Source organism: Delphinus delphis, chromosome 19 (assembly GCF_949987515.2).
Source record: "Delphinus delphis chromosome 19, mDelDel1.2, whole genome shotgun sequence".
NCBI classification, from domain to species: domain Eukaryota; kingdom Metazoa; phylum Chordata; class Mammalia; order Artiodactyla; family Delphinidae; genus Delphinus; species Delphinus delphis.
In genome coordinates, this window is record NC_082701.1 from 16,344,584 (window position 1) to 16,360,591 (window position 16,008).

Here is a 16,008-nt window from a genome sequence, read left to right on the forward strand (position 1 = left end):
TTTTTCACATGAGGAAATTGAGGCTGAGAAACGTTAAATAATTCCCCAAAGTCACACTGCTGAAAGTGCTGGCACACACATTTGAACACAGGTCTCCAACATCAAATCCTGGGTATATTCTTTCTCTTCACCATGTTCTTTTAGTAGGTTCTTAGGAAATCCCCATATTTTATAAAGGAGTAATTAGGTGGTAATTATTTGCATTACAAAAATAATTCTATGTACCATGGAGTTTCTTTCGAGATTTCCAGAGATCCTTAACTATTGGACATATAATAATACAGAAAAACTTAAGGCTAAGACTAACATAAAATGCTAACAGTGGGAGGACTGCCAGAGTTCAAAGGCCATTTGTTTATTCATTCACCATACATTAGTTAAAGCACCTACTTAAAAAGTACATAATAGGGCTTCCCTGGTGGCGCAGTGGTTGAGAGTCTAACTGCCGATGCAGGGGACACGGGTTCGTGCCCCGGTCCGGGAAGATCCCACATGCCGCGGAGCGGCTGGGCCTGTGAGCCATGGCTGCTGAGCCTGCGCGTCCGGATCCTGTGCTCCGCAACGGGAGAGGCCGCAACAGTGAGAGGCCCGCGTACCGCAAAAAAAAAAAAAAGTACATAATAAATGCTGGGAGTATATAGTGAGCAAAAACAGATGTAGTCCCTACCTTTCTAAAGTTTATATTATAGTGAGGAAGACATTATTCACATACTCTTCTAAATATGTGTAAAATTAAAACAGTGAGAAGTATTGCAAAGGAAAGGTACTTGGTGTCATCAGAGTGTATAAGGATGCCTAACCTCATCTGGGTGTCCTAAAAAAGCCTTCCCTGGGAAAGAAGTCCAAAGAATGACTAGAATTTGCATATTTTGAAGGAAAGGAAGGGGGTGTGCCAGGCAAAATGAACTGTATGTTTAAAGGACCTGTGGCAGAAGGATAACATGGCAGATTTGAGGAGCTAAAAGAAGGTCGTTGTGGTAGCATGGAAAGCATGAGAAAATATGATGCAAGATGAACAGAAGAGGTAGGTACAGACTATACCACACTGCCTAGTTTGGTGGCTTTTGCTTTTATCATTAAGAACAGTGAGAAGCCATTGAAGGATTTTAAGCAAAGGGGTGATATGATCAGATCTGACTTGTGAAAAGCTCATAGGGAGAGAATGGATCATAGGGTAAAAAAGAATTCAGAGGGGCTAAGTAAGACACTCCTAAAGTAATCTAGGGAAAAAATGGTCTGCCTTTAAAAGTAAATGTTTGGGGGACTTCCCTGGCAGTCCCCTAAGTGCAGTGGTTAAGACTCTGCGCTTCCAATGCAGGAGGCGCAGGTTTGATCTCTGGTCGGGGAACTAAGATCCCACATGCCACACCAAAAAAAAAAAAGTAAATGTTTATTAAGTTTCTTCCTTTCATTATTACTGCAGTTGCCTAATTTAAATGAGTATCGGGGCTTCCCTGGTGGCGCAGTGGTTAAGAATCCCCCTGCCAATGCAGGAGACACGGGTTCGAGCCCTGGTCCGGGAAGATCCCACATGCCTCGGAGCAGCTAAGCCCGTGTGCCACAACTACTGAAGCCCACGCACCTAGAGCCCTTGCTCTGCAGAAAGAGAAGCCACTGCAATGAGCAGCCTGAACACCACAATGAAGAGTAGACTCCACTCGCTGCAACTAGAGAGAGCCCATGCGCAGCAACGAAGACCCATCGCAGCCAATAAATAAATTAATTTTAAAAATTTTTTAATAAAATGAAATAAATGAGTATCATTTTGAAAGATACCTATAGGCATAGTTTCAGAACCCTAGGTCATATATGGTCTGGTAGAACACCAGAAGGCCAGATCAGTTCTTTGGGGGGTTTAGAATTTAGCCAGTCACTGTGCTAGGCTTATCTCAGAGGTAAGTATTGTTATCCTTATTTTACAGATGATTAAAGCTAAAGGTCAAGAGAATTGATTTGGTCATCTAGATTAGTGTCTGAGGGATCTTTATCTGCCTTGGATTGAGGTGTGGAGATCATATTAAGTATTCAAGAAATCATTGAGTCACATTAGGTTTGAATACCCTTTAGCTGTTGTTTTCTGAATGACTTTTTTTTTGAGTTATTCTATCCAAATGTTGAAATTCTCTGAGGAAAACACAGTTTATTGCATTATCTTTTATCTGTCTCTTTGTTGTGTTGTAGTATAGAGGAAATACAGATTAGATAGCAGTGATTCTGTAGTATGTTTAAAACCTGCTATTATATTCACTCCTTGCTAACACCACATATTTTTGTTCAAAGGTTCAGCTTTCTGGCTGTTTGATAAGAAAACAAAAGCACAGTGAGCACAATGACAATGACCAGATAGGTGCCTGTAGAATAATACCCGACTTATTTCTCATTGTCAGTAAATACCTGAAAATTCAAAATGTTAAGGCTTTGTGTAACCTACCGGAAGAACTTGATTTTCTCAAATTGGTTAAGTTTTTTATGTTGTTGTTTTTTTTTTACTGCTATCAGGATCATATAGCAAACAAAGTAGATGCTCAATATTTACCAAATGGATGAATGATGTATTTCAGAGGTGGCAGGCATATTGAATAAGATGATAAGGAAAATGATCCAAGTAGTATGGAGACATGATCTCAGCTGCCATTTACCAGAAAAATCTGGTTATCTTCCAGGTATTTATAGATCACACCACTGAGAGATTTTATTGCCCCCAAATCTGATGTATTCCAACCCCTCGGTCAGACTGACCCATATCTCCTTACCAGATTCTTGGTTCCTTTATAATGTTTTGCTTATTGTATCAAGGAAGAAACAGCTGGATGTTATTTTGTATTTTTTTATATTGCCAACATTAATGTTTTAATAATGTTTATAGGAATATCTTATATTTTACTTCCAGATTGGGTTACTAAAAGTTTACAGGTCAGTAAGTGGAAAATAGATTCAGAGTTTTAAAACATTCATTCAACAAACTTTATTGAGCATTCACTATGTTTTTGTTTTGTTTTGTTTTGTTTTTGTACGCGGGCCTCTCACTGTTGTGGCCTCTCCCGTTGCGGAGCACAGGCTCCGGACGCGCAGGCTCAGCGGCCATGGCTCACAGGCCCAGCCGCTCTGCGGCATGTGGGATCCTCCTGGACCAGGGCACGAACCCGTATCCCCTGCATCGGCAGGCAGACTCTCAACCACTGCGCCACCAGGGAAGCCCAAGCATTCTCTATGTTTGAAGACAGTTATCTAGGATAACTAGGGAAATAACTTAGTTAAGTAGGATAACCAGGGAATTATAGAGAAAAATAGAATCTGGCTTTTGCCCGCAAGAAGTTGCAACCTGGTTAACCAAATAATATAACCAAATCTAATAAAAAGCCTGATATTTTTTTAAAAAGTATAAACAAAATTGTCTAGGACCTCATAGAATGGAGTAATTAATATTGCATGGGATAGATCAGTGAAGGCTTCATGAAAGGAAGAGACCATGTAAGCTGAATTTTGAAGAAAGGATGACAAATTTCAGGAGATAGAAGTTAAAGACAAAGGACAGCCCAAACAGAGGTGAAGACTCTGAAATATGAAAATACAGCTGATGTTTAGGGACTGATAGAGCTTTGTTCTGTAGATGTTTATTGTGTAAACTTTGTGGGGCTATCCAAGAGGAATCATTAGCAAGTTCTGATCTGGGAAGAAGACATGATAGTGATAATGATGAGGGCAGCAGCTAAAATTTATTGAGTAATTATTAGGTATGTGCTAGGAACCATTGTGTACTTTATTGGAGTCTTATGTTTTAAATTAAGAGACTGAGTCTTAAGAGACATTGTTACTTGCCCAAGACACAGAACTAGTAAGTCATGGAACATGAATTTGAACCCAAGCCTCTCACTATTGTCTCCTGTTTAGCAGTGATGATGTTTTTGTTTGAGGAATTCTGGGACAGGATGGATTACATTGTAGCCTGTAGGTAGAAAAACCACTTAGGAAAATAAAAGTTTACAGGAAAGAAGATTCTGTTACAGACTGGGACTAGGAAAGAGGGGATAGACCCTAGGTACTTTTCTTTATGTGCAGTTCTATAAATGATGGTTAGATTCACTAACCAGCCCATTAAAATCTTTTAAATCCATAACTTACCCAGATTGATTTACCAGTACAATTGTTATTTCATGTATACTTACCCAACGTTTCTGACCTTGTATAGTGAAAGACTTTTTGAGTTTCAAACAAGGAGTACCTCTCCTAGTCCTGGCAGCGGCAGTGCTCCTCAAGGCACTAGTACTGCTGTAGTCTCTAATATGCAAAAGAGAAAGCATGTTTCTGGGTCAGTTACTTGTCTCTTCCCCTTTCAAGTATCTGAATTGAATTCCATAAATATTTATTGAACACCTTTTATGTATTGGGCTCTAATACTGTCTCCCATCAGCTAGACCAGTGATTCTTAATGAACCAAGATATTTGTGAACCCCACACACTGTATACACATTTTCTGTATATATGTCCATGTGCTTTTTTCTGGGGAGGAGGTCCATAGCTTTATAAGTTTTTCAAAAGAGTATACTGTAAAAGGAGACGGAACTACTTACCTAGAAAGTAGAAGAATCGTTCTGAACCCTGAATGCTTACCAGTAAAAAGGTTTAAAAATAAGGATATCTAAACTCAATCCCAACTTCCAGAGATTGTGATTCAGTGGATTTGAGGTAGAGCACCACAAGAAAGGGTTGATAGCCACTGATCTAGACAGGAGTAACACTAAAATGCACTCTATGAGAACAGAAACTATTTGTTATTTATTGTGTGCCTAGAGTCTAGAAAGTGCTGGCACATAGTAGGCACTCAGTAAATATTTATTGAATAAAGGAATATTAGAGCTCTCCAGTGAAGAAAGCTTTATGAAGTAGATATTATTTAAGCTGGGTCTATAGGGATGAGGAATTTATAAGAGGAGGTAGGTGAAGGAGCCCACATTCCCCAGTGAAGGAAAAGGAAGTACAGAGACACAGAGGTCTAAAATTTCATGGGGAGTTGAGTGAGTAAATTCAGATATGTTAGGAGCCATACAGTGAAGAGCCTTATCTAATATGTTATGGAGTTTGCACTGTGGGCAGTGAGGTTTTATTACTTAATTTAGACATGTTAATTTGAGTATTATATGCAAGGCTCTGTGCTAAGAGTTACCTTGAAACTCTCTATGTTTGTATATTTATGTTCTTTTTCCTCCACTTACAGGCTGCTATATGGCAAGCACTAAACCACTATGCTTACAGAGATGCAGTTTTCCTCGCAGAGCGACTATATGCAGAAGGTTTGTAATCTGTTCATTTCTATAGAACTGTAAAAGAATAAAATATATGGAATTCCATCACTTTTTATGACTGTAACAAGATTCTGGGTATTCCTTTTTTTTTTTTTTTGGCCACGCCACGCGGCATGTGGGATCTTAGTTCCCCGACCAGGAATAGAACCCGTGGCCCCTGTATTGGAAGCACGGAGTCTTAACCACTGGACCGCCAGGGAAGTCCCCTGGGTATCACTTTTGTTTTATCTTTATGATTGACACTAGTTCATAAAAATATTTCCGAGTGTCTGTGTAGCTCCTTATATGCTACTTTTAATAACTGTGTAGAGTTGCTTTGGGTTTTATGCTATGGTTTACTTAATCATGTTCCCCGTCTTTAGGTATTTTTTCCCAGGTTTTTTATTACAGTCTATATTCTGTGGCTTAGAGCATGGGTTTTGAGCCTACAGCCTTAGTACAAACCCTAACCCTGTCACTTAAACATGCAGTAGTATACTGTGGGCAAGTTACTTAATGTCTGATTATTTCAGATTTCTCATCTACAAAGTAAAGATAATAGTAACTGTCTCATAGAATTGAAGAATGAAGTAGTATATTTAAAGCATTTGGCACAGCCTTCTGGCATGGTAATAAATGCTCAGTAAACATTAGCTGGTAATGTGTGTTTTGTTTCTGTCATTAATTATTATAATCCTCTTTCTAAGATGCTAAGATAGATAATTATGTACAACTTTTCTTTTAAGTCATTTCCTTGGGTTATATACTCTAAAATGGAATTTATGAGTCAAAAGGTGTGATCAGTTCTACAACAAATTACTTTTTGCCTAGTTGATAACCCAGCAGAGAGAGGTGTGATAATCAAGGTGTCACCAATAGTGTAAGACTTCCTTCATAGTCCTATCAATATCAGATTTACCATTATTATGTATTTTTGCTTACTGGAAAATTGTGAGGTATTTTGTCTTGCATGTTTATAACTGTGAAGGATTCTGGGTATTTTCTCAAGTGTTTATTTTAAATGTATTCCTATTTCTGTGAGCTGTATCTTTGTTTATTGCATATTTGCTCCAGATTCTTTGCCTTTTAATCTTAATTCTATTGATTTTTATTAATCTGGTATTTTAAATTGTTATGTAGTTGAACTCATCAGCTGTGTCATTTAAACTTTCTCCTATTGCTCCAATAGCTGGAAAATTGTCATCTTTCTGCAACTCAATAAACATACAGTTCTTGGTAGTTTAAAAAAAGTTTTTAAAAATTTCTGCTACAACTAAGATCTGACATAACCAAATAAATAAATAAATAAAATATTTAAAAAATTTTTATCATAGTATTATTACTTAGTTTGGTCCATGTTATTTATTAAATAATTTCCCCCCTGCCCCACATGGTATCTTACTTGGTTTTATATTAAATTTTTATTTTATTTTTAAAATTTTTATTTATTTATTTTTTATTGAGGTATAGTTGTTTTACAATGTTGTGTTAGTTTCTGCTGTAAAATGAAGTGGAGTTCCCTGTGCTATACAACAGGTTCTCATGTATTAGATTTTTAAAAAATGTTTTGCTCTGTCCCCAGAACCTCTCCTTTCTTTCATTAGTTAATTTTCTGTTTTTAATTCAGTATCATACTGTTTTATTATTAACACTTTATATTGTCTTTTAATATCTAATAACGCCTATCTTCCATCATTTTTTTCCCAATTCTTTCTTTGCTAAGAAGTCTTTACCCTTTTTTTAATTCTTTATTTTTTCATGTGTATTTTACTACTGCTTTGAAATTTCACAAATATTTTGATCAGTGCGGACCTATATAAGTCTATGAATTAATTTAGCAAGTACTGACATGTTACTATCTTAAAGCCTTCTTAACCAGGAACAGTGCTGCCTTCTTTTTACTCCAGTGTTTAACTCAGTTTTCCCACTTTTTGAGTAACCTCCCATTGGATTACTTACCAAAATTTTTAATTTTTTTTATGGTTGTAGGTGAGTTTTTTTGTGTGTCTGCATGAACTAGTAGTGGAACCTTTCTGCTCAGTTATATGATTTTACTCAAATAAAGTGCTTAGTAACCCAACTGCAGGCATAGAAGGTAGATATTAGGGGTTTGCTAGGCATGTGTCAAAAAGGGACAAGGGATAAGAACATTAAGAATACAGGCAAGATGTGGACCAGGAAATGTAAACTACATAGGAAAGTTAACACAGGAAGGGATTGGTAAATAAGAGGTTTTAGAGAGGTACTGGAAGTCCAGATGAAGTTGAATTGGGAGATATATGAGAATAACTTAGGAGAGGAAGACTGTGAATGAGGTGCAGAATTCTTTCGTTAATGAAGCAGAATGTCTTGAATTTAGTAACTGAGAGTTATAAGGAGAAGGTATGAATCTCAGGAGGAAGGAATTTCACAGAAGGACAAAGGGTAATGCTTGGAAAAAGTTGTGAGAAGCAAGGAGGAAACCAACCTTACTGTGGGATAGGAGGGAATTAGCATCCCTTTGGGAGTGCCGACAGGTCCTCAGGGGAGAACAGGAGTTCAGTGAGGAAAGTGAGGGAAGATCTGTTGAGCAGAAAGTCTGAGGTCCAAATGAAAAGATTTAGAACAGTGAGAGGCTTAGAAAGAAGGTAATATAATAGATTGCCCTATTCTGCTCGATTATGTAAAAGCAAGGTTGATTGTGGATAATCTATTTATATATATTTTCATTGATACCTAGGCAAGCCCCCATTTTTGCTGACTTATACTTCTTTCTTTTTTTAAATTTGTTTATTAAAGGGTAGGCAGTTTCTAGTTTATTATAGTTAGGTTCCAAAAGATTGCAAATTAGTGGTTTCAAATTTAGATGAACAGGTTTTCCCATAGAATTGAGGCAGGATTCCAAATTAATCCACATAAAGCTGTTTAATCCTCTTACTACCTGTGTCTGATACAGTGCTTAACACTTGGAAAGTTGCTCATTGTTAGTTTCTCTCAATATAGAACCTAAGTACTCTGTTTGACTATATTTCTATGAGGGAAGATTTTAGAATTTAAGTGCAATGGGAGTAGATACTATCCCAGCTCAATAATAATAACAGTAATTCTACCATTGATTGATTTCTTACTGTGTAGTAGGACTCTGAGTACTTAATATTAATTCCTTATTTAGTCTTCAACAATCCTATAAAACAGACATTGCTATTACCATTTTAGAAATGAAGGAACTAAGACCATTGTTCACCAGGTTTCTACCTGTCTTAATGATTAATGGGCCAGATGTAGAAATTGCATTGAGTATAGTGATCTCCATAAATTGGGCTTAGTTGAAGAGAACTGAATCAGAGTAAAAGGTTCAGCATCTGGTTCTCTTCTCTGTCTTAACCATTATATTGAGAGCCCAAACTCACAGAAATATGTGACTGCAAATGGCAACATTTAAAAAAAATTACTTACACAGTTATGTTAAGGTCATCATTGAGGGAAGTTTTCCAAATACTTCTAAAGATATGGCATATTGTATCATTTTTAGGCCATTGCCTGTGGAAAATTTGATAAATGTTATCTTGTTGCTAAAAATTCAAGTCACTTTGTCATATGGGGGGACAGAAAGGATATCTGGCCCATTGGCCTACTCTTTTACTGTCATCATTAAATTCTTACTGGTGAAAAATATGATGCTTTTTTTGTTTTAATATTCTCTTTATTTATTTATATATTCAATTCATTCATTCACTCATTCGTTCATTTGCCATGCCGTGCAGCTTGCGGGATCTCAGTTCCCTGGCCAGGGATTGAACCCAGACCACGGCCATGAAAGCCTGGAATCCTGACCACTAGGCCACCAGGGAACTCCCAATGCTATTTTTTTTTAATCATCATAGTTTTCATTTTCGTTAGGTGTTAGTGAATTAAGACTCTCATCTTCCCAACGAACTTTTTAAATCCAAGACTCAACTATTTCAATGCATTAACTTAGATGTTTCGCACAAATATCACATACATCAAACTCAATTCATGCAAAACTGGATTCATAATGTTCCCACTGTAATCTGACACCAATATGTCTTAGAAAAGCTTCCTAACTGATCTTCCCATATTTACTCTTTCCTGCCGCTTCCCTTTCCCCCTCCCAAATCAACCCATTCTCTTTACTTTCCTTCTCAAAACGCTTTAGAGATCTATAATAGCTATAATAATTTATCCCTAAATCTTTACATAGCTTGCAAAGCCCTGCACAATCTGGCTGTCTGCTTTCTCCTTATGTATTGTCATTTCCCCCTCAAACACTAAGGAGCCTTATTAAAAGTTCCTCCAGCCCTCTTATCTGTGGTGTATTTACTCCAAGCATATTTTCAAAGTATTAAAAAATATTAACCCCCATCATATACAACAAGTATAAAACCAGTTAGTACTGAAGTTTAGGAGGTGAACAAATATAGAGAAAATAAAAATTAAGAATAGTATTAAAATACTGAAGTTGTATATGTAGGTGAAGTGTTCAACAACAGAAATGACTCTGAAGGGTGGAACAAATCATATATGTAAAGTACAGCGCCCAGGCATTTGGAAACAGCAAAAAAAGTGATAAAACGGAATTACTTGAGTTTGTGGCTCAGTGTCGTGTATATATACCCCACATGAATGTCAGATGACTACTCAGGTATTGCAAATTTAGAAAGTCAATAATAATAATTTAATAATGGCACCTAGAGCTCTTACTATGTGTCAGGTGCTATCCAAAGTATGTATATATTAACTCATTTAATTCTAACAGCACTAAGTACTTAGAAGTAGGTATCACTATATCCTTATTTTACAGATGAAAAAACAGAGGGTCAGGGAAGTTAACTTGCCCTAATAAGTCACATAGCTAATAAGTGGTAGTGCGAAAATCCGAACTCAAGCGGTTTGGCTGTAGGGTCATTACTCTAATCCATGTGCTATACTGGATTATTTATATACTGGAGAACTTAAAAGATAATTAAGATGAAATGTGTAGGGACTTCCCTGGTGGTCCAGTGGTTAAGACTTTGCCTTCCAATGCAAGGGGTGTGGGTTCGATCCCTGGTGGGGGAGTTAAGATCCCACATTTTGGCCTTGCAGCCAAAAAAACAAAACATTTAAAAAAAACCCAAAAAAACCCACGGAAGTGATATTGTAACAAAATTCAATAAAGACTTTAAAAAATGGTCCACAGCAAAAAAAATCTTAAAAAAGATGAAATGTGTATCACAAATCATAGATGATTCCATAGGTTTTATGCCCTTTGAATACTTATAACATCAGAGTTTTTGAGAGGGTGGCAAGCAGAGTACTCTAACCTCTAAGGAGTTCTCTGTGGTATTTGTAGAGTTTATCAAGGCTAGGTAGAGAACACTCACCTCAACAGACTTTTTTAAGTCTTACCAAAACTGGTGCATTTTGGAAAAGGCTGCTCATTTAGATTATAAGCCAACATGAAGAAGAGGTGTCTGTCTGATTTAAAAGCACTGAGGGACTAATTCATCTTCCCATTTGATGGAAATGTATGTGAAGGATGCAGGCTTTAAGCTCCTCTTAATTATTTTGGGCTCATATTAAATGACCTAACCTATATTTGAAGCCTAACCTGTTTGTAAGAAGAGGACTTTCAGTATTGTTCTGTAACTTTCTGTTTGTTTTTTCACCTAACAATGCATCCTGGAAATCTTTGTCAGTTTTTTTTTTTGACAGCTGTAGAGTGTTTAATCACATGGATGTACCTTAATTTAACTCGTACATGATTGATTTATCAGTATTACTTTAAGAGTAACTTTGTGGAATCAGTGTTTACTTTATTCCTGTTTATAAAACACAGCCATCTCAGGACCACCCATGGGTTCTGCATCTGCAGATTCAACCAACTCCAAGTGCAGAACCTGCAGCTACAGAGGGCCAGTTGTATATTATGCACCATATAATTCCCAATCACATATTTTAATTAAGGCTGTTAATAAAGGATGGCAAATAAATGTCATGCAGACATCTATAACTATTTCCAGATCCTGGTATTTTGATCTTTGCACACTTACTGGCAAAGCCATGATCAACCTTAAAATTTTTCTGAGTTTAGTACTTGAGGCAGCCACTGTCAGTCAGTTGGCGTTACTGTTCCAGATGAAATCTATTTGTCAGTACTCTACCTTTTTTAGATTTATTATAGCCACTTACTGCTGGTTCACTAGCTATGTTTGGGGCTGTCAAGTTATTTCTGGGAAGCCTCAAAAACCACCCATGTCTCTCCATGTGTTTTACAACCCTTCAAGTTGTTCTGGATTTACTTCACTATCTTATAGTTTCATTAAGCTTAAGATTTGTTTAAACCTCCAATCTATAATCTCACTTAAACATATAGTTTTTAAGTCATCACACTTCAAAAAAGTAGTTGCAGTATGACACTAAAATCACACACACAATATTTGGTATCTTTATACCAAATATTGTGTGTGTGAAAGCACTGAGGGACTAATTCATCTTCCCATTTGATGGAAATGTCCCTGAAGGATGCAAGCTTAAGCTCCTCTTAATTATTTTGGGCTTTTATTAAATGACCTAACCTATATTTGAAGCCTAAACTGTTTGTAAGAAGAGGAGTTTCAGTATTAGGAAATTTTACTACAGTGAAAAATGGACCTAAACATAAGTGTTTGTAAACAAACATTTGATAAAGCATTTTTTTAGCTGAAAGTTGAACTAGTTTTTGGGAGCCATTGTTTATTGGTATAACTAGTTTTTAAAAGCTTACTTTTTTAGATGACAAGAAACTAGGCCTTTGCAAAATCTATAAGAAATCACACTTTCTAACTTATGTGAATTAGCACTTGTATTTCAATGAAATTAACAGTTTGTTCCCACTGCAGTAGAGCTCCTCATTCATTTTTTTGCTTCTGAATCACAGATACTACTATAGATCCTATTAACACATATATGCTAAAATTTCTTATCATTTACTACATGTCATTTATTGTACACTGTTTTTTATACTAGGGTTTCATGAAAAATAAAATGGACCAGAGAAGAAGGGTTCTGTTGGGTTTTGCTTGCACATACATGACATACAACAACAACAGCAAAAAAAAGAAGAAAGAAAGAAAGAAAAGAAAAGAAAAGAAAAAGGAAAATCTTTATAACAGGAAAATTTCAAATTACTTTTTTATCCCACATCTTTGAGTTAACTTTTCAGGAAGATGTGGCAAGTTTATCTGTACTTTAAAACAGTGATTCTCAAACTTTAGCATGCATCAAAATCACCTGAAGGGTTTATTACAGCACAGATTACTGGTCCCCACTCCCAGAATTACTGATTTTAGGGGTCTGAGCTGATATGGGGCCCAAGAACTTCCATTTCTAACAAGCTCCAAAGTCATGCTGATGCTGGTATAGGGACCACACTTCAGGAACCACTGGCTTAGATGATCCCTCAGCGCCTTGATATTATTACATAACCCATTTTTAGAAGCACAGAACAGATTTTCCCCTCTTTCTTTCTATCCCCTTTATTGTTACCTTTCTAGACTCTCATCTGGGGACTTCCCTGGCCGTCCAGTGGTTAAGACTCCGCGCTTCTACTGCAGGGAGCATGGGTTCGATCCCTGGTCCATTGGGGAACTAAGACCCCACACGTCACGTGGCGTGGCCAAAAAGAAAAAAAACCTCTTATCTGGATTGGTTGTGAGGTTGTGAGGATAGAAGTGAGGTGATGGTCAGTTTGGAAGAGAGTAAGGGGAAAAGTGCCACATTTCATTAACTAAGGCATTTCCTAATGTAAAGAAAAGGCAAGCGGTTGATAAATAATTCTGCTCTTGCCATTAAAGAGCAGTTTAATTATTGTTACTGGACAGGTGTCAAGTCTGTCAATTGAGTGTTTAAATAGTGTGGATATTCACAATTTAGAAATTTTTTTCCTTTTTCTTAAATTATCTTGAATATACTCTAGTGTATATTTGGTGTTAGAAGTAAGTGGGTTGGTTTTTTGTGTTTGTTTGTGTTCCAATCTGGTCTTTTTTTAATATACAGATTGATAATTACGTTTATAACCCTGAGTTTCCCTCTCATGAAATTTGACTTCTGTCCTCTCAAAGAGTCTATTAGAAAAATACTACATAAAAACAAGATGCTTTTCTGGTAGTCTATTTAAGGGTAGTTGTGTGCATGTGTTTGCTTTTCTTAAAGATTTACAGAGAATACTACGATTGTCTTCATTGTATTATTTCCTTGGTTCCTTGGGGAACTAACTTTTCTATCAGAATATTATTTCCTTGGTTCCTTGGGGAACTAACTTTTCTGTCAGAAAAGTATTTCTCCTTAATTCAAATTTGAATTAATAAATTGTTTTTTGTATTAAATAACATGGCTGATTTTTTGTTGTTGTTGCTAAACTTGTTTACCTATTGGTAGGTGAAAATGATTACCATTCAACATCCTGAATAATAGGCAATTTTTCTTGTGTGTGTGTTCTTAGTACACTCAGAAGAAGCCTTGTTTTTACTGGCAACCTGTTATTACCGCTCAGGAAAGGCATATAAAGCATATAGACTCTTGAAAGGACACAGTTGTACTACACCGCAATGTAAATACCTGCTTGCAAAATGTTGTGTTGATCTCAGCAAGTAAGTTTCTAAATCTTTTCTATCTAATTTTGTTCTACTTACACTGTAGAATTCTGGATAAAATTCTTTTGATGGATTAAACTCTGACTGACTCCCTTTCTCCCCTCTTTTGATAGTAGAGGTTTGTCTATTTCAGTAACTTTTGAAATGTTTACACTGCTGCTTATGGCATTATTATTTTGTTATGGAGAGATTTCATTGTTATGGTATAAATAATAGAATTTAACTCTGGAGAAACCTAAGTTATAACTAATTCCAATCATTTTCTAAAATGATCCTAAGTGTTATTTCTTCTCCTTTGCTTTCATTGCTAGACCAGTTGGAATAAGCCTGAAAACCTAACTTACCAGTTCATCTGAGATTAATGCTCCCTTATGTCTAGATAGTTGTGTAATTATTTGCCTTTCAAGATCATTCTGTTTGGGAACCATTACTCCTTTGAAGCAAGGAGGCAGATTCAGGAGAACATTTCTTTTGCACAGTACAGTTCAACCAAGTCAGCTGTCCATATTCTGAATCTGGAGGCAGCTAGAGATTTAGCTAGTTGTATTCTGTCAAACTGTTTTCTGTGCTGTGAGAAATGGAATAATGGTAAAGGTGACTAAACAGATAATTGTAAAAGCCTTTGTATTTAGTCTGTAGATTTACAGTGAGAGAATACAAATAAGCCTCATAAAGTCTCCATAGTCTGCTAAATGTTTTATTTGTCCAGTGTCTAATTGATGACTTTTAAATTAAAGCTAGCTAAAATATATACAAAATTTCTGAGACATTTGTTATTGAATTATTTCTACTCCAAAGATTCTAATGTTAAATTCTTTAAAATCTACTTATTTAATTTACCAGTTTCTTAAGCCAGTTCTTACATTAGACATTCTTATCCCATTTATAAATATTTATAGTTTTTAAAAAGTCCCACTGATAGTAACAGAACTTTAGATATCAAGTTTTATGTTTAGGATATACTATGTAAGCTTACTTGAGAGTTTTCCACATGATGATTTGGAAAAAACTTTAAAACACAAACCATTACAAACTCTGATATGCTAAAAATACATAGTGAAATCAGGCAAATTTCTTTTCCCTTTGGGGAACATTTGTAATTTTCTATATCAAGAAAACATAATTGATAAATAGAGATAAAGTGCTATTCAGGTTTTATTTGTAAACCTAAAAATAACTGAGGCCATTAAGTATGCAGTTTTTAATTAATATGTTAGTCTTGTTTAACCTGCTTGCAAATTCATACTTCAAGGAATTATAGAACTAAGAAGGACCTCCACATCTGTTAATGAAGAACCATTCATATTTTCCCCCCAGTATAATGGTCTTCCCTTTCTTTTGACGTGAGTAATGTGTATGTTGCTCAGACTAGATTTGTACATACAGAGAATAAAGGTAACTGTTTCTGTTTTTAAAAGTAAGACTGAAATTTTAAGATTTACTTTGTCTCCATAGTAAGAGGTACATTAGTAATGAAGAATGTCTTTACACACACTGCTTTTTATATTGACTTTTTTTTTTTTAATGTGTAAATTTGTGTTTTAAAGGCTTGCAGAAGGGGAACAGATCTTATCTGGTGGAGTGTTTAATAAGCAGAAAAGCCATGATGATATTGTTACTGAGTTTGGTGATTCAGCTTGCTTTACTCTTTCATTGTTGGGACATGTATATTGGTAAGTAAGAATGATTCAAATTACCAGAAATTTGTTTCCAGTACTAGAATGCTTTGTGGTTTTAAAAAAACCATGTTGATCTGTGTTTATCAAATAGCATTTGGTTGAGTAGTACACAGTCTTGTAGTTCCGTGATCTTGTTAAACCTGTAAAACAGTAGAGATTTTGATCCTGTCTATGACTGTCCACTTTGCTTTAATGATAAATAGCTACAGCAGCACTACCTAACAATTGAGTGCGCATGTGGGTTTTTTTTTACCTTGGGTGAGGAGAATATCTTCATGTGACCTACTGAGGAAAAAGAAGCGAAGAGTGAAGTTTTTTCTATGATATTAAATATCACCACTGCTCCTTAGAAAGAGGCATGAAGTCATGTTTCAGTAATAAAGAATAGCAGTTCCCATCTGGTATGTCATAATGAATTTGACAAATTTCCTATGA

At 35.9% G+C, this 16,008-nt stretch overlaps 1 protein-coding gene across 6 annotated transcripts in view; it reads left to right on the forward strand.

The window, feature by feature from the left end:
- Nucleotides 1-16,008, forward strand: part of CDC27 (cell division cycle 27) — a 58,849-nt gene that overhangs the window by 6,337 nt on the left and 36,504 nt on the right. For 2 of the 6 annotated variants that reach the window (XM_059997002.1, XM_059997003.1), the window contains exons 1-4: nt 2,375-2,663; nt 5,216-5,291; nt 13,744-13,891; nt 15,442-15,567. In XM_059997002.1, the coding sequence (XP_059852985.1) occupies nt 2,619-2,663; nt 5,216-5,291; nt 13,744-13,891; nt 15,442-15,567 (395 nt within the window). In that variant the 5' untranslated portion in view covers nt 2,375-2,618. Of the gene's footprint in view, nt 1-2,372; nt 2,664-5,215; nt 5,292-13,743; nt 13,892-15,441; nt 15,568-16,008 lie in introns of those variants that run through there. The other 4 variants (XM_059997004.1, XM_059997006.1, XR_009516956.1 and 1 more) reach the window with 3 other exon arrangements.